Raw genomic sequence first — 26,789 nt, 5'->3', positions numbered from 1 at the left:
ACCATCTCCTGGCATGATCGTGCCAGGGGAGATTATTCAATTATTAAAAATATTGTTAATTTTAACATTTTGAGAATCTTGTGTCTAAATCTGTGTTTTTTGACACGTTGAGGCAAAACAAGTGAAAGCAGAATTAAGAGCCAATGTTCACACAAACTTCAAACCACACTTTGTTCAAAAAGGTACAATTTTAATTATCAGTAGGTTTGAAATTGTAAGTTAATGTTTGACAAAGAAACAAAACGTTAACAAAATAATGCAAAAATAGCGTCGGCTAATTAGAAACATATGTACAAATCTTAATCCAGAAATCAAACTGTGACGTCCTGTGGGTCAAAAGCAAACGTGTGATTTGGCGTTGCCTGACTTTGCATTTCTGCCTAAACATGACGACTAAAAGTCGTCCTACAAACTTCACACAGAGGAGAGTTTGAAATGTCATTTTGCTCGGCCACTAATCTGAAAAACTATACACATTAATAAGAAAAACATATCATGTATAAAAGTGATATGAAATTAATGAAAACGGAGATTTTCATTGGTTTCTACTGAAGCTTCCGGATGTGATGATGAACTTCATTAGTCTTCATGTGATGAGCTGTGAGGAAACATGCAAAGCAAACAGAAACCACTTTGAGTCACAGCAGGAATCAAACTAAACCTCACCTCAACTTCATATTTAAAAGGGAGCAGCTAATGATTATTATCATTATAGTTAGGTTCAATGATCGATTGGTGTATAATTATTATTGATGATGATGAGTCCAAAGTTCAGTCTTCCAATGTCCAAGTGTGTGTGTGTGTGTGTGTGTGTGTGTGTGTATCATATTAATGACTGTGTGAACTTTTATCAGCGCTGCATAATGGAGGAAACTCATCTCATATTGAAACTTTTCCGCTGTTTCTTGCAGGCAAATGTTGTTTTCTCTGCTTCTATGGCAACCGGGAAACTACCGTAGAGCACCAACTTTTGGTGGGACTGACATAATTCAGTTGGTGCCAACAACACCCGACCCCAATCACAAGTGCTGTTGCTTCAGTTGGCCGACTGGTTGATTTAATGACTAAACATTTGAGCAGTTCAAATGAAATGACCCTGAAGAAGAGCTTTTCGTGTACCAACTGAGACAGGAGGTCTGTCCACAAATATGCATGTTTCTGCGTGTGTACTCACAGATTTGACGGTCTGTTTGATGTAGTCCTTCTTGGTGGTCAGGTCGTGTTCTGGGTAGGTGTCAAACACCTAAAACACACAAGACAAAAGAAAGGACTCATTTATTCTTAATGCATCTTTTTGATTTTGATCTTTTTCATGCACTACTACTACTACAGCTGGATGAACCCAAAATAAACTATTTAGCTCTGCTATAATTGCAATCAACAAATATAAAAGATGCAGAAATATCTACATAATGATGGTGATCAGTAAAGAGTCTGGCTTGATGGGTGCTAGGCTATGCTAACATTGTAGCTGCTCCATCAACACTCCAAATAAGGTCATCAGGACATAATAACGGCAGTGAGGTTGTTTGTACCACAGACAGTCTCTGGTTTCTACAAATAGTTCAGATTCAGTAACGTCAGTGGAGACAGGAGGAGAATCACAAAGCTGGTAACTGTAGCAAAAATTATGCATAATTCATGTGTTCACCTCATTGGTGCCAACCAGCGAAGATTTGCGTCGACTTTGTATGCAAACATTTGCTTAGCGTTTGGTGTGAACACAGAAGAAAGTCAGGAGTTGCTGCTGTTTACCCTCTGGCAGATCTGCTTCATGGTCATCTCCTCCAGGTTGGCCTCCTTCAGCAGCCTCTGCACCGTCTCCTTCAGCTGCTCATCACTCGGCGCTTTTTTGATCATCTTGATGAGCGGCTCGTCGTCGTCCGAACTGTCCTCTGCTGCAAGTTAAAAAAAATAAAATAAAAAAAACAGTACAATGAGGGGACGCTCCTCAAACTCAAATGTCACCGATGTAACACACTTAGATCTCAGCTTATTTACGCTTAAATCACCAAACCTCCTGTTCTTCTACAATAAAAACACAAATTATAGCCACAAGCACAGTTTTACTAAGACATGCTTGTTGAGAGTGTTTAATAAATTGTGTGTGTGACTCACTGGATGACACCTCCAGGTCGACTGGACGGCATTTATCCAAAGTGTATAAAATATAATAGACAATCTACTTTAAAAAGGAACTAGAATTGTGTTTTAAGTATTTTCATTTATGACACACAAATCTTTTTTTCCCCTCCCAAACAGTGACTGACCTTTTGTCAAAGTTGTTATTTTCTGAACTATAGCATCATAAAGCTCAACAGTCATCTTAAAATAATATCTAGAATCACCTGATAAGCATGAGCTCACCTGCGTTTGTGTTGTTTTTACTGTTGCTGCTGCTGTCGGCCTTCTTGGTTTTGGCAGCGGGTTTGGCCGGAGCCGATTTCTTCTTTTTGGGCTGTAAAGCAAAAGGACAAATCATTACAACATTACAAGACTTCTGAGAACCAAACATTTATAAAGCTTTAAAAGACAAGTAGAAAAATCAGTTGTAGCAGCAAGAAGAAGGCAATACACGGTGTAGATAAGAAGAGGCTCAACCATCTGGGAGGAAAAATACACATTCAATTTTCTATCCAATTATATGCCACGGTGAACATTTGTATTATTCTTTACCTTCTTGTCAGCTTCACTGTCGGCATCAGATTCTGACTCGTCTGAAACGTCCTTCTTCGTTCTCTTTTTAGGAGGACCCGTCTTCTTCGCTGGCGTCCTCGGTCTTTTGACTGGGGCTGATTTCTTGGGCGCAGACTTCCCTCTACCCGACTTTGATTTGGGAGACTGGAACCAAATGTTTAACAGTGTGAAAATGAGACAGTAACTCTCGTTAAGAAGTATCATGAATCCAGTTTCTGTCAGAGTGAGAAGACTTCAGGCGTCTGAACAATGCTGGATTTAAAATGTTCCCTCCATTTAATGGAACAAGGACTTGAGATGGTAAACATCTGTATTGTACATCTTACATCTAAGGCATGTGTTTATAATCAATAACGTGCTGATTATTTTGTCCTTTGGTCGATAAAATGCTATAAAATGCTAAAAAAAAATTCCCTGTTTTTCTACTCCAGACAACCTCACCTCATCATCATCTTCCTCCTCCTCTTCTTCTTCGTCGTCTGCAGACTCCTCTGACTTGTCAGACTGGTCCTCCTCTTTCTCCGAGGGTTTGTCCTCTGCGTCCGATCCCTCAGCCTCGGCTGAAGCCACCGCCTTCTCATCCTCCTCATCTTCATCCTCGTCGCTGCTGGAGTCCATGACGATGGCTTTGGACTTGCTTCCTGCTTTGGATTTCTTGGGACTGGACGACGAGCTCCTGGGTTTGGGTTTGCTCTTCTTGGTGTTGGCCTTCGAGTCGTCGCCCGACAGCTTCTTCTTTGATTTCCTCTTTTTCTTCACGGGCAGACGCTGTCAAACAGACAAACAGCCGAGATAAAGACGCTACTTCCTGGAGGAAAGGAAACTTCAAGGTCTTACATTTCTCTCTTAACAATTCCATAACAGACAAATAATACGTTTGTGATTGATGAAGTTTAGTACCACATTGTGTAGAAAAATGAAGATGCTTGAAAAGTGAATGCAAAAAGGCTAACTAGTGGGTTAAAACAAACCTATTTTGAATCATACGAATTGCCTCAACATGATAATTTGTACAAGCACTCCAAAACAAATCTCATTTCTATTTCTTTACTGCAGTCTGAACCAAAATGTTCCAAAAAGCTCCTCCTCCTCCCCCTAAAGTCATAAAAGAATAATGAATGGTTTGTATAAACACACACAGAAAGCCTCTACAGGGGCAGACAGACATAATAATAAACTATTCTGTACTGAATCTGTTATTCAATGACGAGAAAAGGATGAGGAATCAGAGCCAGGAAGCAAACTGCTCACCTTCCCACTGTTCTTCGGTGCGATGAGGAAAGTCAGGATCCGGTCCACCAGATCTGAGTGGGTTCCTTTCTTCTCCAGATCCAAAACACCACAGACAACCTTCAGTTTGGCGTTGGTAAAACTTGAATTCCTGCATTCAAAAACACAGAAAGAGACAGAGATGAAAAGACCTGGATGATGAACTGCTATGAGGAACTGATAATAATAAGCGCTGAGTTGTGTCGCATGTTACACAGACAGGAGAGACGAGTAAGATGTTGCCTGAGGAGGAAAAGAAGTCCAGCCCAGAAACTTACTTGAGAAGTTTTTCTCGTTTTTTTGTGTACTGCTCACTGTCTGCGTCAAAAGGGAAGCCGTTGAACAGCCGTAAGTTCTTCTTTAATGTGGCCATCTGAGAAATAATTACACATTAAAGTCATAAGTTATTGTTCTCTGCTTCATGCAAATATAAATATATACCCCCCCCACCCTCAAAATAAAGACTAGAATAATAACCTGCAATAACTACAGCACACATTAATCCAATGTGCATTTATATAATTTTGAAAATAGTTTCTCTTCCCTGATGCTTCCTGCAGAAAAAAACATGAATTAATATATAAAAAATGCCTGAATCACTAAACTTCACTGCCTGTGAACTTTTCAGTTTCTGTTCATCTTAAACCATCCAGATGTTTGTACCTTTCCTGGTCTGTCGAATAGGATAGCATGCAGAGGTTTAAGGTCAGCTGGCTTCATCTTGGTGATCTGGTGACCGGTGCGTGCAATGTCTCCTAACTTATCTCCGCTACCTGAAAATATAGGAAATAAACAAGACGACAGTTTTTTATAAACACATAGGCATATTCCTGGAAAACTGGTCTTTATATTACAAATATGTAACAGCTATTTGATGACGTTACATTACCATCTCCAATCTTGAGCTTCTCCATTTGCTTCGGTGCCTGAAAGTCGAGCCTCTCGACTGTCTTCTTTGCGCGCTTGCCCTCAACGATTTCACCAGCAGCTACAACAACAGTGACAATGATAAAACAAATAAATTACTGGCTTCTTTGAGCCCAGATTAAATGACCAATTCCTTTTAAACCCCTTTAGATCTGATCTCTGGTCACATTGTGCAATTGTTGAACATTATATACAACAAAATGACAAAAACTCAATTTGTATTTTTTATATCAAAATCCATTCATCATGTCTTTCTTTAAAACAAAATGTGTGTGCTTACATCAGCAAGTACCAAACAAGTTTAACCACAAATATCATGACATCCATCTATCAAACAAACATTAATGATAAAGAAGGTTGTGCGTGGAGTGCAACATTTTATACATTCATTTATAGAATGTAAATGTGATAGCGATAAAAAAAACACAAGTTGATTATGGTGAATTTTCATTATCACAAATGTGATGATAACATTAATATTATCAAGGCTGTGTAGCTCACTATTATGGTAGAGAAGTGAATATAAGCCAGGTTTTTTAAAAATAATACAGGATAAAAAAAAAAACATTTGAGATGAGTTTCCACACAACATTTTTATCCTTAATGTATGCAGGGAAACTTCATGATTTCTGATCATTTTGTTTATTAACATAATGTAAAGTTATGTTTTAGTTTAATTTTAAACAACTTATGATGATTATGTGTTTCATATCGTGAATCACAATTATTTTAATAATGTCCCATGTCTATCCAAGAAACAATTGAGAGTGTAGTTTAGTTGAATGGGAACATAACTTCGTAAACTTATAAAATATGACAATCAAGATTCAACAGGTGACAGTCCAAACAGTATGAAAACGTGTTAATAAATTATTGCTCTGTGGTATTACAGGTTTTATGTCCTGACTCAGGGGGAGTACTGTACTGTACTGTACCAATTATTTTGGAGCTGCTATTGTTGGGACTCGACTGGTCTTCCTGTGACGGCTCCTCCACTTCTTCCTCCGACAACGCAGAGCTGTCCATCGCTTCCTCCGCCACGTCACTCATATCGGCTCTGTCTGAGTATCAAGCTAAGTTAAAAAAGTTAAATAAAAGATGTACATGTTCACATTGTATATATGAATGAATGCATTTTACATACACGTTCATTAACGCACAGACCGAGTCAAATGCCCTATCTTAAGAGTTCATGGAGTGTTGCATCCAGATATGAATTAGAAACACTAATCTCACACATCTTCACAGTCATTTTGGCCTAATAACATTACAAATATCCCCACGCACTTTAACGTGAGGTGGTTTGTCACAATACTGCAGGATCTATATTATCCTAACCCGTGGGATGTATGTATCCAGGTCGTTCAACAGCATATACATGTTAAGTTAGTGTAGTTTGGTGTATTAGACGTATGCCGATGAGTAATTTGACTTGTAAGAATTAAGTCTATCGAGTCTAAGAATTAAGCATTGTAATCTCGTGGTTTACCAGGTAGTAGTGCATGAAAATACCTGAATTTCAAATGGCGTTTGGCACCACGGGAGGATGCGATCAGCTAGCACTAATAGCTGAATGCGACCCGTGAATCGACTTACAGCGAGCGGAATATTGTCTTCAATCAAACCTCCAAGTTTTGTCTGGAAGTAAAACCCGAGGAGCGGACCTTTCCGGGTGTTTCGGGAAACACTCTGCTTACTATTTATGTTGCGCTCGTCGCCCATGCTGTCTAGGCTGATGCCGGTTGTGTCTCAATCCCTTCACAACAAACGTCCGTGCGTGTTGGCGCGCGGCAACTTTACGTTACGCCTTGCAAACTTGTTAGCTACTGCGCGTTAAGTTAGCTAGCTATGCTACTTCGGGGGATAACAACGTCCACATTCTCGTTCGTGCCACCCTGCTGCGTGACGTCTTTAGTTAACCGTTCTTATCTATTTGGCAGTAAAAAAACAACAACAACGTTAACGTTTACTAGTCCACACAGCTAGCCGGCTGCCTGCTAACAGTGACGTTAGCTACCGTAACGTAAGGATCACTGGCAGTTTAGAGAGAGATAACGACATGAACCACTTCAGTACAGAAATAACGACATAAACCGCTGCAACAAGCTCCGCATAAATGTCACCATGTTTCCAAATTAGCTCACGTTAGCTGAGAAGCTATGAAAAGTTTACCTTGTTGTGAAGCAGGGGGCTGTGTCACATCTGTTCGTTTCTAGATTTTAATTTCATGATGGCGGTTTCTCGGAGGGGGCGGGGATTACTGCAGCGCCCACTCCACTGATTGGCCCAAGGACGGATGACGTAACCCTTCCTCGTGTTTTTTAATGGTGGATCCACCAAGGTAACGTCACATTACCGCCCCTTCTGTCCGAAATAACGTCACATTACCGCTCCTTCTGTCTGAAAAAATAAAATAAGATAAAATTAAATTAAATTAAATTAAATTAAATTAAATTAAATTAAATTAAATTAAATTAAATTAAAAACATGTAGTAATATGTATATATTTTACTTCTTCCACTGGTCAGTTAGTGGATGAAACACACAAAGTTCAGGTTCAAGTGACTTTAGTTATTTGCACAGGTCTGGTTTGGTAAATACAATGGGTCACTCTATATTAAAGTAAAATGATAGAACAATAAACAAATAAGAATAAAAACATTGGTGTGTGTGTGCCGGTGCACAGGACTAAACTAGAAATTGGTTTGCTGCAGAGAAATGGTGAGTGGTAAAAGTGTGTGTGAGGTGTGTTTGTAGTGATATGATCTGTCGCACCTGTAGATCAGTCTTCCTGGAGAGCAAGAACTTTGTGGTTATTGTTTCCTGCTGACATTTAATTCTGTGAAATGTGTCTCACAGTTCTCTTCAGCAACGTTGTCAGCCAATGAAAAGGTGTAGTGGTTAGCACAGTCACCTCACAGCAGGAGGAGCCCGGGTTCCAAACCAACTTCGGGTTCCTTCTGTGTGGAGTTTGCATGTTCTCCCCTAGTTCTACAGACCAGCATTTGTGTTTGAACTTCCTGTGTCCTGTCAGTCTTTTACTGGGTTCAGACCAGTTTGATCTGTGATGTTTTCCTCTTACACTTTAAAGTATGTAGCTGTGACATCATGACCATTAATGTGCTGCTGTAGCATTATTAGCAGCTCGCCTCTTTCATCTCTGTCAGAATCAAAACAACACCAAGCAGCATCTGAGGCTCCAGCTGCTGAGAACAGAAACCGTGACCCGAAGGGTCATTGAAGACTGAAGACAAAATGTGAGTGTTGTCCTTTGGTACAGCCACTAGATGGAGACACTTCACAAGAAGATGCAGCTGCAGCATCAGGCAGATGTGAAAATCCGAAAAACAATTAAAGGAAGATGAAACACCTAGAGCTTGAAGAGACACTGGAAGTCCGAGTCTATGAGAAAATGACCCCACTTCTCACTTGATGTATTATCTCAGTAAACATTGTAAACCTGAGTTTATGGTCTCAATCTCTAGTTTCAAGTCTTCTTCAATACAGCATGATGTTCACATAGTAAATGATGTTCCATTTAGAGTCAAAGAGACCATAAAGCGGATATGTTTTACGGCAGGGCTACCTTATGACTGACAGGTCACTACCACGCTGCCAATGCAGGTTGCTACTAAGATTCCTTTAGTTCTAAGCTGTTAAGATTACCTTGAATTATGAAGCTAACTTTGTTAAAAGCTTCACACCAGAAGCCAGATGGATCCAGATCCAGTAAGGTGTCTGGTGCAGCTCTGCAGTCCAAATATGGTCACTTCTGTTCACTGGATTCCAAAATTCAAAGATGCCAAAATTCTGAATTTGAGGTTTCAAACCCGTAGTCCACAAACCAATGTGTGAGATTATGATGCCATACGTCCACTTATGGTCCAGCCTCAGTCTTGTTCACATGATCGAGGGAAGGACGACTTTTAGGACCTAATTATTTAAAAAGTGATGTCCATTTTGTCAATTAAAAAAGAACATTTTGCACATAGAGAAACTGGACTTCAGCTCTCTCTAGATAAAGGTGAGGCTGTCTGTTATAGCTGTAACACCTCCTCCTCCTCCCGTGTGTCATTAATCACCTCTCATACCTTCCACCACTCTATTTTAAACCTGCGCCGCGAAGCTCAGAGAGCAGCAGAGAGACGAGGCTCCGGCAGTTGCTTCCATCCTTCCGTCCTGCTGCCTGTCTGTCTGTCTCTCTGCCTGTCTGTCTGTCTGTCTGTCTGTCTGCCTGTCTGACAGGAGACGTCTTCCTGCTGTTGCTGTCACCATGTGATCATTCCTTGATTTGCACTGGATTCTACTTTGCAGTTATTTTGTGAAAATGTGGAGTTGCCATCAAACAGAGATCCTCTCCAGTTAGAGCAGGTAAGATTCACCTGGTTGCCTTTTCTAGCTGTTTTTTTGTCATCTGAACCTCATATGTTATCTCTCTCTCTCTCTCTCTCTCTAATAATAATAATTGTTTTTCATCGTATGAACCGTTAATTTTACATTTATTTTTCAACCTCACTGAAGTCATGACTTAGTTAACAATAAATCTATATAGAATAACAATACATATTTCTATCCTTATTACCTTTCTGTAATATTAGCACTTTCGTAAAGTATTCATTACATTAATCAAAATTTAGTATCAGTGTCAGAACTATAATAAAAGTTACCATCTGTGAAAATACAGTAATCATGGCTCTTTTCAATGGTAAAGAAAATAGATTTTAACAATTTAACAATGCTTATAATACCAAATCCAACATGTTGTTGTGTAATATATTAAATCCAATACTATTCATTAGTGGGATGTTTGAAATCAGTTAAATGAGAATTTAATACATTCTAATGGATGTGGAAAAGTAATTTCACATTTCACAAACAAAAATCCATAAAAGACTAAATATGACTTCTCAGTGGATGTAAAACGGAGGCACGTTTCACAAAAACTTAATTAAATGGAAAGCAAAATTGATTAAATATTTCTAAAACATCTTTTGAAACTCCTCAGCACAGAGTGATCATTTGATTTAGTGTGTTAGTTTGTGTTATAAAGCTCTTCAGTTTTAGGATCAACAAACTAAAACAACAAGCTCAACATGCACATAAATGAATGAATCACACATACACACCTCCTCTATGACCTTCATCTGGCCATATTACCAGTTTACATTTATTTATATATTTCACATATACTGTATAATGCATATGTATGGGTTTTGCTTTCATCTTTAAAAGTGACACTCATCCAACAAGGTTTGTGACGACAGATTTATGTTCAAATCTGTCACATTCTGTTTATATATTAAGAAAAGAAATGAGGGATTCCCTTCAACAAAAGAGACAATTAGCGGTGGGTTTAGTCCTGAATGTAATTTTATGAAATGGAGTCGAGCTTTTCAGTGAATTTCCTCAGTTTCCTTTGATTTATTCTCAGCAGGAGGACGGCAGTGCATGTATGAATGTCATGATCCACCTCAGGGACTCTGGACTCCCGAGTCTACTTTCACTGGAGGGCTGGATGGGCAATTCAAGGCTGCTTTAATTCATGTGTCTTGTTGCATGTGTAAACATTTTGTACAAATATATATTGTTGCACAGTGAGTAGTTAGTGTCCCTTTACAACATAGTGCTGATGTTTTTAAACCTAATAATGTAATTTTGAAGCGTGTTTTGTTTTGTTGATGTTTTATACTACGACCGTAATTCGGAGCAAGGGTAAATGTACAATATTCAATATTCAGAGCATTAATACAACATAAAATGAGTAGAAGATCGCTTTGTTGGCATAGCAACAGGACATGTTCGTTTATGTGAGTCCTGCTGGCTAGCTCACTGACGTCGCTATACACTGTTCTCATATGGAGGTTGCAGTCTTGTTAGCCACGTTAGCTGCTAGCCACTGGCTCAGCTCTCAGCCAATGGAAAGTGGTGCAGGGATACACATATGGAATGCATCCACACGGTGGAGAGGTGGATGGGTCAAACAAACAAAGAACCATCAAGAACAAGACTGTTGCTCTGAGACTGCATGGACCAAAGTGTTGCTGTTGTGATGCTTTTGTGAAGGTTTTCCTAAACTACTACTAAGTAGTTTTGTTGGCTAAACCTCACGTTGCATGAAATATGGTTTCAGCATCAACATCACAACATCTTACTTTCAAATGAATACACTAATGAAAACATGGTCATGAATATTATTTTCCATTTCTGCCTATAAATCCTGCACACTGTTCCTTTAACTAAAGGATCTGTGTACTTCAGGAGCCCCTGTTTTGCGTCACATCGCTGTCAAAGTGCTTCATTTGGTTTACATCAGCATGCATTGATGTCTCACGCTCGTATTGTTGTTGTGTCGCCGCTGCTTGTTAATACCATTACCGTCAGAAGGGGAGCATGTTGCTTCACACCATGTTTATATTTTCACACATCACAATCAAACACGGGAGAGCAGCTGATGCATATTTCATGTTTTGGAGAAACTGATAAACAGCAGACTTCCGCATAGCAGCTACAAATCCTGGGCCCCTGACGGCGGGCTCACTCGGGAGCCCTGAGAGAGTAAAAATCTTAATTCTCTGCATGTTTAATTCAGCACCATGTCAGAAGCACAACACTGTGGGCTTTAAGTTTCTATGCTTCCCATCAACTGACCCAAAACCTTCCTCCCACCTCGGCCTCTGCTCAAACAGCCTTGTGTGTATATGCAGAGTGTGAGAATTAGTGAGATGACGCCGATAGACTGAAGCACCTTGCAAAAGAGAATGAGTGATCACAGGAACAGTCACATTACATTGATTCATTTAGTAAGCCAGCTAAAATATTTAAAAACTGCAGCAGCCAGAGATCTGCCAGAAGTAGGACACGACCACGAGGCTTCGGCTCTCTCAATTCTACGTCTCTCTCTCGGTCTCATTTTTCGGATTTGTCTTTGAGCTTTCTCCTCTAATTTTTCCTCTCCTGTCTTCCATCTTTTTTTGTCCCTCGGGATTCATTCCTGCTGCTGTTTTCAGGTTAATTGAGGATATTCTGAAAAGAACTCCTTCAAAACATAAGCAACAGCAGTATCACAATACTTTAACTACTTTTCACTCATCTTAATACCTACATGTGCTTGACAAGAAAGCATAATAATGAATAAAGAGGCAAAGTCCCGCCCCTTCCAATGGAGCGCCGTGGGAACCCTATTTTGGGAAAAATATGTATCCTACTGGTCACCGCCGAGAGATACAAAAAAAGTTTTCAATTTGAACTGCACCATGAATTACACATATAATCATCAAAATATGCTTAAAAATCTTAAAATGGCACTAAAATATACTTTATGTTTATTGCTTGCTAAGACAACTTTTTTCAGGGAACAAAATCTTTTTCTAGTGAAAAACAATCAAATAATCTGAAATAACATTATCATAAATCTAAGGTCATTGTTCTATCTACTTAAGCTATATTTTTCACTTTTTAAGACATTTGTGACAATATGAGACAATATTAGGATGAAAGAGACACGGCTAGCATTTTAGACGCTTCTGTTCTTGGACATTTCCTTGAATAATTCTGGTTAATAAAGTGGTGTTTTTGTTCTGAACCCTCCCACCAGTCCCCCCCTCCCCTCCACCATGAGCCTCCCCTCCAGCTCGGTGGCGGGAACGGAGCTGGACAGCGCCTCCTCAGAGTCTCTGGACTCCTGTGTTTTCTTCAGCGAGACAATGGCGTCCTGCATCAGAGATCCTCTCGACTTCTTCGTCATCAACGTTGGGGGAAGTCGATACGTGCTGTCTCAGAAGTTGCTGGCGTCCTACCCGGAGACCCGGCTGGGGAAACTGGCCTGCTGCAGTCCAGACTCGGCGCTGGAGCTCTGCGATGACGCCAACTTCCTGGAGAACGAGTTCTTCTTCGACCGAAACTCACAGACCTTCCAGTAGGTGGCGCCCTGTTCTCGTACCTGAGAGACGGTACTGAATGACACAACCTTCAGGAAACCAACTGTTTTCGTAACCATGGCTTTGTATCAGCGTCTTTCCGATGCTCTTAAGCAGAGAAATATAGAACCTCCAACCTTCTTTCGTGGCATTTCTTTGTTTTTTATAAGTAACCCTTCTTTTCATTCACCGATGTTTCTAATAAACAATTAAACTGCCTTAAAACACACAGCAGTACAGGACCTTGCACTGGTCTTGACTTGGTTTCAAGTCCTCACAGTCTTGGTCTCGATACACTCTGGTCATGACTTGGTCTCGGTGTTGGTACTGGTGCTTTGATTTACAACAGTCCCTGACAAATATACAACACTTAACAATTGAAAGAACATGTCTACCATTTTCTAGATTAGACAAGGGTATATTAAGCACATCTCATCTGTGTTTACCTGATTCTTCCACCGTGCTTCTGCCTCGAGTCAAACATCAGTTTGAGTCACGGCAACAGCTGACGTTCAAACTGGAGGTCGACTTCACAGGTGTCCTGTCAGCTCTCGTTAACTCACGATGATGTCTTGGTGGCCTTTAAACAGTCACGACTGTTTTGCCATACAGCTCTTAAACAGGCTGCTCTGAAAAATGGAGCCAACGATTAAGTGCCGGATTAACTTGCATTCTCTCGAATGGCCATCAGGGGGCGACTCCTTGCAAAAAGAATGACAATGACAAATGTCTACTTAGTCTTTGCTCACAAATCCCAAATAAACTCCCTGAGCACAGCACAGCCATTAGACATAATGTCTGTCTTCCTTCCTGTTATTTAAAAATCTGAATACCTGCGTTTCCATGTTAAAATGTTGAGATATAGAACAGCTTCTTCTTGTGACTAATTGAGACAAACTGCTCAGAATTGTGGAATTCATCTGTAAACCCATATTTCTTTGAATGTCGTCTTTTAATGCTTCCTGTTTCTGCTGACAGGTATGTGATGAACTACTACCGGACGGGTCACCTGCATGTCAGGGAGGAGCTCTGTGAGATCTCCTTCCTGCAGGAGATCGAGTACTGGGGCATCGAGGAGATTAGCATCAACCCCTGCTGCCGCGAGCGCTACTACCGCCGCAAAGAGCAGAAGGAGAACCTCGATGTGCAGCCAGACTTTGAGCCCGAGGACGGCGATGAGGACTTTGTGGGTGCCGCCTGCCCTGCTCTCCGTCGCCACCTGTGGGACCTGCTGGAAAAACCTGAATCCTCCCGCGCTGCTCGCACCTTTGGCTCGCTCTCTATCTTCTTCGTGGTGGTGTCAGTCATCAACATGGTGCTCATCTCGCTGGACTTGGGGGAGGACTTTGGCGTGAGCAACGTCGGTGTCGGTGCACCGCTGCTGTTCGATGCCCTGGAGTACGTGTGCGTGGTGTGGTTCACGGGCGAGCTGGCGCTCCGCTTTGTCTGTGTGAGGGATAAGTGTCGCTTCAGCCGGAGTATTCCCAACGTGATCGACCTGTTGGCCATCCTGCCGTTCTACGTGACGCTGGCGGTGGAGAGCCTCCACGGAGGCTCCACAGAGCTGGAGAACATGGGCCGCGTGGTGCAGGTGCTGAGGCTCCTCAGGTCGCTACGTATGTTGAAGCTGGGACGGCATTCAACAGGTAAACACATGGTACTTCTGCAGTGCAACATTTTAGTTATTCCGCATCTTGATTTTAAGCGAGAAGCTTCGTCCCCATGAGACCGTATTCTGGTGTTGTCAATAGGAAAACAAAGATTTTTGATTCCATTTGAATTCTGAATCCTCGTCTGAGCAGGTGACGTACTTTGCTCAAGGGCACGTTATCAGTGAGACAACTGTTTCCCCTTCACTTTCCCTCCACATGTGTTCCCGGCCTGTCAGGGGATTTTTAGGTACATGATGTGAGCAGCCAGAGACGGAAAAGAACCTGAAATTCTCTTCGGTGACAAGCTGCTGCTGTGAGATTACAGCCGAGAGGTTTTCTGAGGACGACAAAGAAGAGCGGGAAAGAAAATTGATTCATGTTTTGGCAAATTCTGGAGGGAGGAGAGTATGTGTGTGATTATATGCGAGGATATTTATGTTCTAGTGTCAGACTGGGGTATGAGTGCTTTGATCTAGGTGATTTTAGGAAGGATGATTAGCCCTGGACTCAACTCATGAATAACGAAGCAGTGGCGGAGAAGTGAAGGAGTGAAGGCGAAATGTTAGTCCTGTTCATGCATGGTAGCTTCAACAGCGTCAAATCTTCTTTTATTATTATTCTTGTTTTGCTCTTTTCTCCTTTTATTTGTCAGACGACAGAGCAGAAATGGGAGAGAGACATGCAACAAACGTCCCAAGACCGAATACTGACACACGACTTATAATCATAACTCATGTTCTTGTGTGAAGAGATTCCTTTCTAGCATTATAATGAAAAATCCATTCTTTGTTACAAGTAAATCATACACATTTCATGACATACTTCAGACCATTTGGTGATGGGATCACATCGGGCTGAGGTCGTGAAGTGGAGGGGCCAATGGCCCCTTGAGTCTACGTGATGTGTTCCTAAAATGTTCCTCGTTTGTGTTCAGGCCTCAAGTCTCTGGGTTTGACTATCGCTCAGTGCTACGAGGAGGTCGGCCTCTTGCTCCTCTTCCTCAGTGTCGGCATCTCCATCTTCGCCACGGTGATCTTCACTCTGGAGCACGACCTCCCCGCCACCACCTTCACCAGCGTGCCGGCCGCGTGGTGGTGGGCGACCACCTCCATGACCACGGTGGGCTACGGCGACATCCGGCCCGACACAGCTGTGGGGAAGGTGCTGGCCTTCCTCTGCATCCTGTCCGGGATCCTGGTCCTGGCGCTCCCCATCGCCATCATCAACGAGCGCTTCTCCGCCTGCTACTTCACTCTGAAGATGAAGGAGGCGGCGGTGCGGCAAGGCGAGATGCTAAAGAGGCTGGCCCGCGGCTCGGTGGGCGAGGCAGGCGAGGGAGGAATGGGAGGAGGCGTGAACCTGAGGGACATTTACGCCCGCAGCGTCCTGGAGATGTTGAGGCTGCACGGGCGAGGGAGGGCGAGCACCCGCAGCAGCAGAGGAGAAGAACTGTGGTGGTAGACCAAGGAGACTGAGACCTGGTCCAGACCTGAACAATGGACTGACACTTGATGTTGTGACACCTCTGGAGGTGAAAAAAAAAAGAATTCCTGACACGCACCGATTAAATCTATATTTCTTACCAAAAGTTAAAAAAATGAGGACTACCAGTCCATTTATTCCTAACCAGAACCCCTTTACAAACTTTTAATGTGCAACTAATTTGATAGTCGATTAATTGCGAAAGTCTTGTAGGTAAAACAATGAAAAAATACCAGAATGTCTTAGAAATAGCTAATATAGACATTCTGCCACGGCAGTATTCTCAAGTTTAGTTACTTTTCTATTTTCACCCCAAAGATTAATTCCAAACTGATGTCAGTTTGAACTGTAACAAATAGTTATATTATGAATTGCTTAATATAGAATTATTCAGTTAATTGAATAATAATATATCACGAAAACTATATCTTGTTTGAGCCTCACAAATGTTAGATTTATCTCCTTATTGTAGCTTTAAGTTAAAAAGTTAAAGTTAAAAGTTGACTTTTGGTTTCACACGGGACAAAAACACCGGCCTTCTTGGTTAAGGTCCTATGTTTGTAGACCATCCCATCCACACCAATCTCCTCCCTATGTGAACTACAGACATTTGTGATATGTAAGACTTACTGAAACATACTTGACAATGCAGTTTTGTAATGTTTACGAGAGCAGTCTGGGACATGAGATGAGACACAGCAGCTGGAATCCAACCGTGGAAATTCAGCGACCAGGACGATCCGAAACAAGACGTTAAAGAAGACAATTTAAGTCACAGTGATGGACACTCTTCACTGATTCCTGATGTTCGATACATTCATCAAAATGATAATAATTAGGAGTTGCTGTTGTTCAGATAAACGTAATGTCGTTACCCTAACATGTATTTTACTTCAAGCATTGTGAGTTATTTCCCAAAATTCACGGTGCATCGTGTGTTATCAGACAACAGGATTTGACAACTCTTCTGGGTTTTTGTGCTCCTGTTGTGTTTTCATGCTGCTACCTCTTTCCTTCTTCTCACAGAGTACACATGCATTAGTTGGTGTTGTTAAAAGTCAGTATTAAACCCTGCAGGCTGTTTTCGTTGTGCATTGGTGCTTCATTTCTCTTCTCACTGACTCCATCATGCAATAAAGGATGTTCTCCTGTGGGTCAGAGTGGTCTTTTCAAATATGAGAGCGGTGGCCGAAGGCCTGAATAAAAACACACTGTTGAGCGTAGCTTTCACATAAGTTATTTTCTCTTTTCCAAGGGTATTTTTTGTTGAAGTGTTCCTTTATCACAGCTCAAATCCAAAAGCTGATCGAAGCATAAGAACATTAAGTGATTTGTTGTTACACTGACTTGTCGTCGCTTCCATTTTATACTGGAGAACTTGATCTTGTTGCCAACCAATTGGGGCTCCCTCTTTTTTTTTTCAGAAGGCCATAAATGTGTAGGATGGCTTCCCCCAGGTATAGGCGGTAGTACAACACTCCCAACTAGTCAGTTAGAAGCTTACGATACAGCTTTCAAAGATTATCAGATCTTGACAACTCTTTACAAAAGACTTTCATGTTTAAGAAAAAGTCATATTTCCCGAATGAAGTCTAATAATAATAATAATAATAATGTTATCATTTGAGATAATGTTGGAATTTCTTTCAAAAATTGGCTTAAATCGCTGAGAAAATGATTTGGTGTTTCAGGATTAAAATCATGTTATTTTTCAACAGTGACCATCATTAGGACTTAATAAGGTCAAACTAAATATTTAAAGGCAACAAAACAGCAATATACAGTATCATGTGAATTACGTGGGGTCCTGACCTCAAAATGTAGGAACCAATCTGTGTCCCCACAATGTCTTTTTAATGAATACAAGCATTCACCACACACACACTCATGTCAGTGGAGGTGAGATGATCTTGTCAACATCGCTTCTTTTCACAAATCAGTGACATATTCCATCCACCTAGCAGCGTTTGACTCCTCTAAGCTATTTATGTTTGTGTGTCTGTAATTATATAACACAAGCGTTTAATATGCACTTTTAGTCTTGACAGGAAGCTCTGAGGCAGCAAGTTGTCTTGTTCTCTGCTTGGCACTGAATATTTAATCATTTACACTTTTCATTTTACACATTTTATTTCAGGCTTTCAGCTGACCGCACAGTGAAAAACTGTCCAGATCTGAGGCATTGAGAAGTGTAAAGGGGGATAAATATACCTCTCCATACAGGCTGGTCTCCTTGAACTACAGCCAGGTCAAAAAACACAGGACGTTCACCAGAAGATTGATAATGGTGTCCCACTGGAACCAAAGTGATGTTGTGTTTTTATGTCGTTTCGATTTCATCGTCATTTTAATCCAAACCATGATGTTTTACTCGGGCTAATATCAATATCTACTACACAAATTATGTAACAAAGTATTTTGAATTGAAAAAGATTCTTATTGCCAATAATTAGTCTACGTCAGGGTGCTGTGATGCTCCCAATGATGTGGAGTTGAACAGTGTCCTCACTGTGAGGTCCCTCTGGATAAAGCTTCTTTATCTTTTCTCCTTATGAATAAAATGCAAATGTGATGTTCCAGGTTTTTTTTTTTTTTACTGTGCAGCCAGAGGCATCAAATGTTGAATTCAGGTCAGCTGTGAACGCAGTCGGGCAGGAAGTCATCTGAAGGAGCTGTGGTGAATGTGCAGCCCGTCAAAAATAAAAAATACGATAAAATAAAAAGGAGGGAGACCAGGACGGCCGTCTCCATATTTTTTGTTTTTCCATCCGAAGGGGCATTCACACCAAGCGCGAAGTACATTTTTGCATGAGTAAAGTCAATGCAAAGTTCGAGCCTGGAGGCCTCGGGCGCCGCAAATTACTCACTTTTTTAATGCGCTTGAGTTGAACACTTTGACACGAAAGCCAATATGTTTGAGATTCAGTTCAGAGATCAGGTAATCAGAAATGAAGAAGACAAGGTCGCTGTCGTATTTATGCAGAGACGTTACTGTGTTTATGGAGCAGCTACAGCGTTAGCATAGCCTAGCTCTGATCGATCCCAACGCCATTCAGAAAACAAGCATTTTAAAAGTTATTTGCTGGTCGTCTTGCAGACTTAAGAAATCACGACTTCCGACTTTTTTACAATCATCGTCATTATGTGGTTACTTTGTCGTAATTTTAACCAGTTTATTGTAATTAAATCAAAACAAAGTTGTTTGATTTTAGTGCATACCGCTGTAAACCAGTGTGTATCTTGCTATTCACAGTGAATACAGCTTGGTGAGAGCTGGGTGATGTTATGAATTCAGACAGGACGGTGTTTGGTTTCCCGGCGTATCTGGGACTTCACAACATGTACAAAGCAACCAGAGTTAAGCCTCGCCTCCTCTCTTACCTAACCTAATATTCGCTCTCGCTCTAAGTGTTCTGAAGCTTGATCAACGTCCTCCAAGGTGTTCCCCTGTCAGTGTGAATGATGTGGTTCAGTCCCACCCAGGCTCATGTCAGGTTGTGTAACAGTCACAGGATCAGATCTAATGGTTTCATTTACACGGACACAAATTTGCAATTTCTTTCGTGCTCAGCAAAGCATTAAAAGAAGTAGATGTAGTCATTGTGACGGCCTCTACTTGTTCATTTTGGCCGTCACCATCCTGGACTTTTGCAACCATTGAACAGAAGTGACCATATTTCCGTGCACGGAACGAGGGGCGACTGTGATGAACACAAGAGGCACCCCGAGCAGCAACCTTACTAGATCTGGATCCATCTGGCTTGAAGGTTAAAGTACAGATTGTAAGTTTGTGATGATGATGGTGATTTTTTCCCAAACTTGAGCTTTTATTTCCTCAAATAAACTAAACCTGACCTGATCCACAGAGTTGGCATATCACAACATGTTTCACAGATTTGTTAACACCAAAACTGCTCTGAGCTTTGCAGTGAAATCTCCTGTCCTACTTAACGCTGTCTGAGTCTAGACAGGCCTGTGATCCCCCCCAGGCTTGTTGTGGTTCCCTGGAGAACCCTATTTTTTCCACCATGTTACACCTCAACTTACCGCTCGGTCTCCTCATGTTCTCCTTTTATTTTACAAGTGCAGTCAGACACAAGATGACATGTTTTAAAGCATCAACACAGTGAGATAAAAACAATTGTATACCATGAAACAGATTCCAAAATCTTCACATCATGGTTAGAACTGTAATGGTATTTTTAAGTACTCATATTAGTACCCAGTATTGGCAAGTATTGAGATTTAAGTACGCTGTCTGGAAAAAAGTGGTCCCTGCATCCCTATTTTTCAAATTCTGGTGCTTTAACGCTCGACAGCCTACGTGATATTGTACATGATGTGGATATTATTGTTCTCAGTTTATGGTTCATTTTAAATTCATTCGAATATTCTTGGAAGTGGCCATTCAAGTTAAAACATGAAGTGTATCAGAGACATTTTAACAGACTCCATGTTTGTTTTCAGGCGGTGTGATGATCAGAATATGTGCTTGTCATAACAGTTTACCTTTAAGATATTTTAATGGTTCCTCCTCTTCCTCTGCTCTGATGAAAATCTGCAGTAACAAAAGACAGATCCTTCAACTGAACTGACCTCTTACGGGAGGCTTCCAGCCCACATTTACAAGCTTCACACACAGTTAACATAAATTCACATTAACATCTTCATAACTAATAATTAAATACATTAAATACTAATGTATGTTCTTTCTGGTTTGATTGCAGTTATCTGTCCAATGGTGAAATAAATATTCACATCCTTTACTCGAGTAAAAGCACCGATACAACAATGTAAAAAAAATCTCAAGAAAAGGTCCTTTTATTGAAAGTGTCAGCCAAATAGTCAGTCATTCTGCCTCCATTTTTAGAAGTTTAGAGGTGAGGGACGGGAGATGTTGAGGGCTTGATTAAAGGTCAATAGTAGATGCCACATAGAAGTATACATCATGTGAAAGCTGGGAACCTGAAGATTAATGTGAGATGCAGCAGTGTGTGTCAAATTATTTTCATTACAAATCAGAAATAAAAATGTATTAATCTTAGAACATGATGATGTTAGTATGTGATGACCATCCCCATGTTTTATTGTGTCTTTGTTGCGGCAGTTTTGGAGTTGATAACGTTTATTACACAGATGTGGTGCTAAATTTAACCATTAATTTACCCTTTTTTCTACAATGGCGTATTACGATTATTAGCCTACTACTAAGGACCTTAGGGCGTATTACGGCCACTGTAGGACAAAAAAAAAAAAAAAAAAAGGAGCTGAAAGTCGCAAATTTGCTTCTCTATAAAGTCCCAAATTTGCTACTTTATTATAGCGGTCAGAGAGAAAGTAAACTTACTTGACCGGATGTTTGCCGTTGTGACAGTTACCGCTAGCATTTTAGCACCTGATCAATAAACACCTATAAGATGACAATTTAGCCCATATAAAATTAACCAACAATAACCATCAACAGCCATCAGTCTAAGGACCTTAGCGAAGCGTTGTCACACGTAAGAAAGATAAAAGCGACATTCATGGGAAGTTAGCTAGCAGAGATGCCGGTTGTTAGCATCGCAATAAAGTAGCAAATTTGCGACTTTATAGTGGCAAATTTGCTACTTTTTTTTTTCTTACAGTGCCCCTAATACGCCTTAATAATTAATAATTTTCTGTCTCTCACCGTTTCTGTGTTATTGGAAGAGGCGGGACTCTCTTTGTCATCTATCCTAAAACTCTGTTTGACCCAGTACACACGAAAACGGCGTTTTCAAAAATCAGAAATGTTTTTCAGAAATGATCGTTTTCATTGTCAATGAAAATACAAATTGCATCAAATGTATGCGTCTCAGCTTTACTCAACACTGCATCACTGCTGGATTTACATAGAGAGATGTACAGGATATTAACCAGTTGATATATTTCACATTTTACAACCGTATTTTAAAACATCTTTACTCACGTCTGCTACTCCGGAATAACGACCACACCGGAGAGCAAGCCGAGGGAACACCTCTTCCTCTATATGGATCATTCCTGTTTTCCCAGATTTCCCAGTCTGGGATGCATCATTAGCCCAGTTCTGCTCAGCGAGAAGCCGCTGGAGGTGAACGGAAATCATTCCAAGGTCGAGGCTGCAGGTATTCCCAGCTGCGATGGGAGGTGAGGAAACGAGGACATTTACAGACTCCAGAGTCCTGGTAAGAGCAAAGTGGGTCAGTTGTCAGACACTACAGGGTCTAGAAAAACCTCATTTAGCACTTTTCTAGCTGGTGGTTACTTAGATTAAGACAATTATTCTTTGATCTACCACTACTTTTCTGAAATCCCATGTTTAAATATGCAAATCATGCATTGGCTAATTAAAAAAAATGCTCAATTTCCAGAACAGAAATCTGAACGCAGTACTTAAACCCGGCCTGCTGGGTGCCCCTCACCGTCTGGGCCTGAACCCGACCTCAAAGAAGGGGGACCGTCCGCTGGGTGGGACTTAATCCAGACACCGGGAACGAGGTGAGGTAAGACAAACTGCTCAGAATCATCTGTCCCAAGAACTTGATTTTGTTTCCACACAGATTTAACTAATTTTCTGATATTTTACATATATTTTTTGGACATATTTCGGATATTTCGCCACATATTTTAAATATATTTTTCAGTCACGTTTAAATTGTTTTCAAATATTTTCCTCAGACTTTCTTAACAATTTTCAGCCATTTTTCCACATGTAGACACCGATAATTTTTCATCATTCCTGGTTGAAATAAACACTATTACTGCTTTGTATATATTGTGCAAGTCTCAGATACAAAACTAAACTAAACGGCATCCTCTCTGAGTTTATAGCTTTACCCGGAGGAGGTTCGGTGAATTACACCGTAGCTGCTCCGTAAACACTTAAAATAACGTTGTCTCGGCATAAATACGGCAGCGACCATGTTGTTTGTTCCACAGTCTCTAGTTTGTACTCATAGTTTGGTTTGGTCTCTGTCTGAAAACATAAGGTACTATCTCATGGTGTCGGATGACCACAGACCACTACGCTGTACTTGCCTCCTGATTGGCTTCCATCAGAGCGTCAACGCAAATTTGAAATGAAACATTTGAATGAAACATTTTGCCTCATTCGTGTTCGTCGCATCTAACCACGACTCACGCCACAGAAATCTCGTCCTTCAGGGCCACCGTACTCATCATCCCTCTTCTTCTGCTTCGATGTTGCCTTTACTGTTGCAGCTTATTTTATTTAGTTTGACAGTTTTAAGGAAATGTTTGTTACACAGTGTTTTGTATCTTTTGTTAAAGTCTTCCTGTCTCCTATAAAGACCTTTGAATTCCTGTTGTCGAAAGATGCAAATTAACTTTTATGTGACGACAAAGAGCTCAAAGTAAAAGTCAGTGAGAAGTTTATAACAACAGATGCGTTCCCTGACTGATAATCGAACTAGGGCTGTCTCGACGTCTGGTCGGTGACGCCTGAGGCTCCAGGTGAATCTAGTTAAGTGAACTAAATGAGCAGGTTCACTGCAGCGTTGTGGATTTGATCAGAGCCTCGTTACATCAGCTGTGTCTGAACACTGAGGACACAAACCGTCTTTGATGTTCAACAAAACTCATCTGCCAGGGACATTTACACAAAAGCTTCAACAGTAACTGGATTCCATATTAAAGTGACATTTTCAACGAGTTCACTTCAATTATGGAGAGACAAAAATATTGTTTTTCATGCGCTGGTCAACTGTCTACTTACGTCTGTGGATTTCTATAATATAATATAATGCCTCATTTGCATATTTAAACATAACATTTCATAAATCTTGTAATACAAAAAAGAACTTGTTTTGAGAAAATATCTGGGGAAATGTTCACGGCAATATCTATTAGTTTTTTTTATAACCTCTTCTACCTATAACTTTTACATTCCATATCTTTGCTCTCATTTGAGCCAGAAATCTCCTTTTCAGTAGCAATTGTTTTCATCAAACTTTCCAATTTCATTCTGATCTACACTCTGAAGCTTGTTACAGATGGGTTTGGATCCCTATGGAAGCATATTGCTGCCACGGAAGAAAAATGAAAAACAAAAAATACAGAATAACATTTAATAAACATGACTGACAGATATCATGTCGAGCTGAAGTGAGATAAAATGTTAGACCTAGAGCGATAAACAGCGATGAAGATCACCTGATGAAGGACGTAAACAGATGTGAACCATGTAGGCTAGGTAATGTCTCCTCAGTATAACACGGACATCACAGTAACACAGCTCTTCAACACCGATACAAACCTAAAACAAGCCTCCAGCAGAAGCCCCGCTCCTGTGAGTCATGAGAAATAGGAATAGATTTGGTGAAATAAATTCACCCATCCCCGCCTCAATCTCTCTCTTCTCTTTGGCTCCAATCTTTAGTCTTAATTTAGCTTCAACAAACCCTGTTTTCTCCCGTTTGGGGACATTTTATAATCTAGCATTTAATACGATTACTGATCAACAACCATATGAATACAAAACGTTATCATCATTTTCATGTGCATGCCAGTGGTGTGAGCTAGCTATGACGAGTCAATGACAGAGAATAACGCAATGCATGCTGGTTAGACTTTAGAGCCAGGCAACTGCAAAACCCAGGGCATGATGGGAAACGCCTGGCTGTCGCCTGATCAAAGAGCTGATCGGCTCTTAGTTTTGACAACAAACACATTCAGTAGAAAATCCTAATCTTCTGTGTAATTCTAATATTTAACGCTGGATTAGAGACTCATGTTGTGCAATGGAGGTTTCATCTGTTAACATATCTTGTCCTTGGTAGTAGTAGTAGTAGTATTTATTTCATTATTTATAGTTTTTGTAGAATAAGCATATAGTCTGGTTATAAGAAAGCCCAATACACTTAATTTTCTCATTTTTATTTTATATATCTATTTAAATTTTCAGTTTTAAGTGACAGTTAAGGTTAAGCAAAAAACAACAACTACTTGGTTACAATTATAATTTTAGTACTCACATGAAGCTGTGCTAATTTGAAACATATAAATTGTGATGAATATACAGTATGCCTGAATGCATCAGTTTTCACACTTTGGGTACACTTATTGAATAATAATACTATTTAAAGTGTATTTTCAATACTTTTCTATGTTCTTTTTCAATCGGATTCACAGTATATCATGATTGAACGCAAAATAGATTTACATTCTGAAACATTAAACAAAAATAAAAATAAAAAATGTCTAATCCAAACCAGTCATTACACTCTGCTGTATTTAGAATTACGGATTATAAATATACTCACCAACCTTAATTACCGCTGCCCGGTCTGAAGGTGTCCTCTGTGCCCTGCAGCAACACTGCCCTCTCGTGGAATCACATGGTTACTACACTGCCGAGTCATTTCTTGATCTGATCATGATGTAAACCAGCCGGTTCAGCGAGGTCCGGTACCGAGGTCCGAGACCAACAGTCAGCGACCTCCCGCTGCTGGGTTAGCCTGAAGTCTGATTCCATGCCGACATCAGACAGCCAGGAGCATGCTGGGTAGTGTAGTGGCCTTAGGTCCTAGCTGGGTTAGCGCTTCCATCTCTCCTCCTTAGGCGGTCGACTTGATATTATGTCCATGCCCCCAACATTGTTTTCATCCATCCATCCATTGTCTACCGCTTATCCTGTATTCAGGGTCACGGGGGGGGGGGGGGGGGGGGGGGCTGGAGCCGATCCCAGCTGTCATTGGGCGAAGGCAGGGTACACATTTTTTTCACATTTTTCTATTTAATTGTTCTATTTTGCTTTTGTTATAAATGTTTTATTAATGGAGGATATGTGTCATACCAGCTGTCTTTATATTTTAAATCACTATTACTTTGAAAAATCATATATCCATTAAAGAAATGATCAGTATCATTAAAAGTTTTGAATTAAAAAAGTTTGGAATGACTTTCCATCGGTCTCTGGCCTCCAAAATCTTATGTATTTATTATTTTTAAATTCTTATGTGGGATTATCCTTACTCTATCGCATTGGTGACAGCACACAAACATTTTAATAGACAACTAATAAATTGTTTTGAAAATTTTAATTCTAAATATGAATGTGATATTAGTGGTGAGATAATTAACCAAAATAAAATGGCAACTATTTTATTAATAATCTCAAAGCACAGCAGCCAGCTGGCTGCTTTTCTGTTCCATATAAGTGTGATATGAACATATTTGGGTTTTAATATGATGGTTGGGAAAAACAAACACGATAATTCAGCCGCCACCTCATAAACTAAACAATGAGTCAACATGAAGTTGTTATCAGTGTCAGTATCAGAACCAGTTTCACTTGTACCTTGTCACTTTTTAGAGATAACCCTACACAACAAAGAGGATTGCACATTATGTTTTTGTTCTGTTGTTGTTGTTTGCTTTGTATTTATCTACATCTTCTGCTTGTTCAGCACGTTGGTGGACTGTGGTTGTTTTTAAATGTGCTATACAAATAAAGTTTGACTTGACTTGATTAAATTTGGCGATAGATACACAAGGATCAGCAGACTTCAAGGCTAGGGAGCCTCATGATCCACCCATCTCCAAATAAGATAGTCTTCTTCTGTGATAATAACAGGACAGCAAACTTGGCATGGGGCGATATGAATATGTCATGTCAGCATAATCCTGGCCAAAATGCAATTCCCTATATTTTTCAGTGTATCATCAAAACTGTTTGAGTGGCATGTAAACATACTGGAATCACTTTACACTTAGAAACTTATGTAAAGTGAAACTAATATATAAATAATGAATTATAATATCATGAATCAGGCTCTATTTTTTCACTTCTCTCCTATGATAGTGAGCTAGACAGCTTCTTCCA

The 26,789-nt window shown here is 40.4% G+C and overlaps 3 protein-coding genes across 4 annotated transcripts in view; 2 read left to right on the top strand and 1 right to left on the bottom strand.

The window, feature by feature from the left end:
* LOC311025150 (atrial natriuretic peptide receptor 1-like) overlaps positions 1 to 26,789 on the top strand; it is a 120,664-nt gene that overhangs the window by 58,755 nt on the left and 35,120 nt on the right. The gene's annotated exons all lie outside the window — the stretch shown is intronic.
* Positions 170 to 7,129, bottom strand: dek (DEK proto-oncogene). 2 transcript variants are annotated; one of them, XM_084026359.1, is made up of 12 exons: positions 7,066 to 7,129; positions 5,829 to 5,966; positions 4,856 to 4,954; positions 4,630 to 4,739; positions 4,245 to 4,339; positions 3,949 to 4,078; positions 3,139 to 3,465; positions 2,677 to 2,841; positions 2,368 to 2,458; positions 1,756 to 1,898; positions 1,175 to 1,243; positions 170 to 598 (listed from the first exon to the last, which is right to left on the bottom strand). In XM_084026359.1, the coding sequence occupies exons 2-12, from the start codon at positions 5,941 to 5,943 to the stop codon at positions 587 to 589; spliced, it is 1,356 nt and encodes a 451-aa protein (XP_083882485.1). In that variant the 5' UTR covers positions 5,944 to 5,966; positions 7,066 to 7,129; the 3' UTR covers positions 170 to 586. The 2 variants fall into 2 exon arrangements, with proteins under 2 accessions (XP_083882485.1, XP_083882486.1); XM_084026360.1 differs by having other exon boundaries at positions 1,756 to 1,895.
* Positions 9,133 to 15,969, top strand: kcnv1 (potassium voltage-gated channel modifier subfamily V member 1). The gene is made up of 4 exons (XM_084026549.1): positions 9,133 to 9,264; positions 12,488 to 12,808; positions 13,788 to 14,455; positions 15,396 to 15,969. Exons 2-4 carry the CDS (start codon positions 12,507 to 12,509, stop codon positions 15,920 to 15,922), a joined length of 1,497 nt encoding a protein of 498 aa, XP_083882675.1. The 5' UTR covers positions 9,133 to 9,264; positions 12,488 to 12,506; the 3' UTR covers positions 15,923 to 15,969.

The sequence above is a fragment of the Eutrigla gurnardus genome (assembly GCF_963514095.1).
Source record: "Eutrigla gurnardus genome assembly, chromosome: 14".
NCBI lineage: Eukaryota > Metazoa > Chordata > Actinopteri > Perciformes > Triglidae > Eutrigla > Eutrigla gurnardus.
The sequence above is the reverse complement of the archived record's forward strand: the minus strand, read 5'-3'. Positions and strand labels throughout refer to the sequence as shown.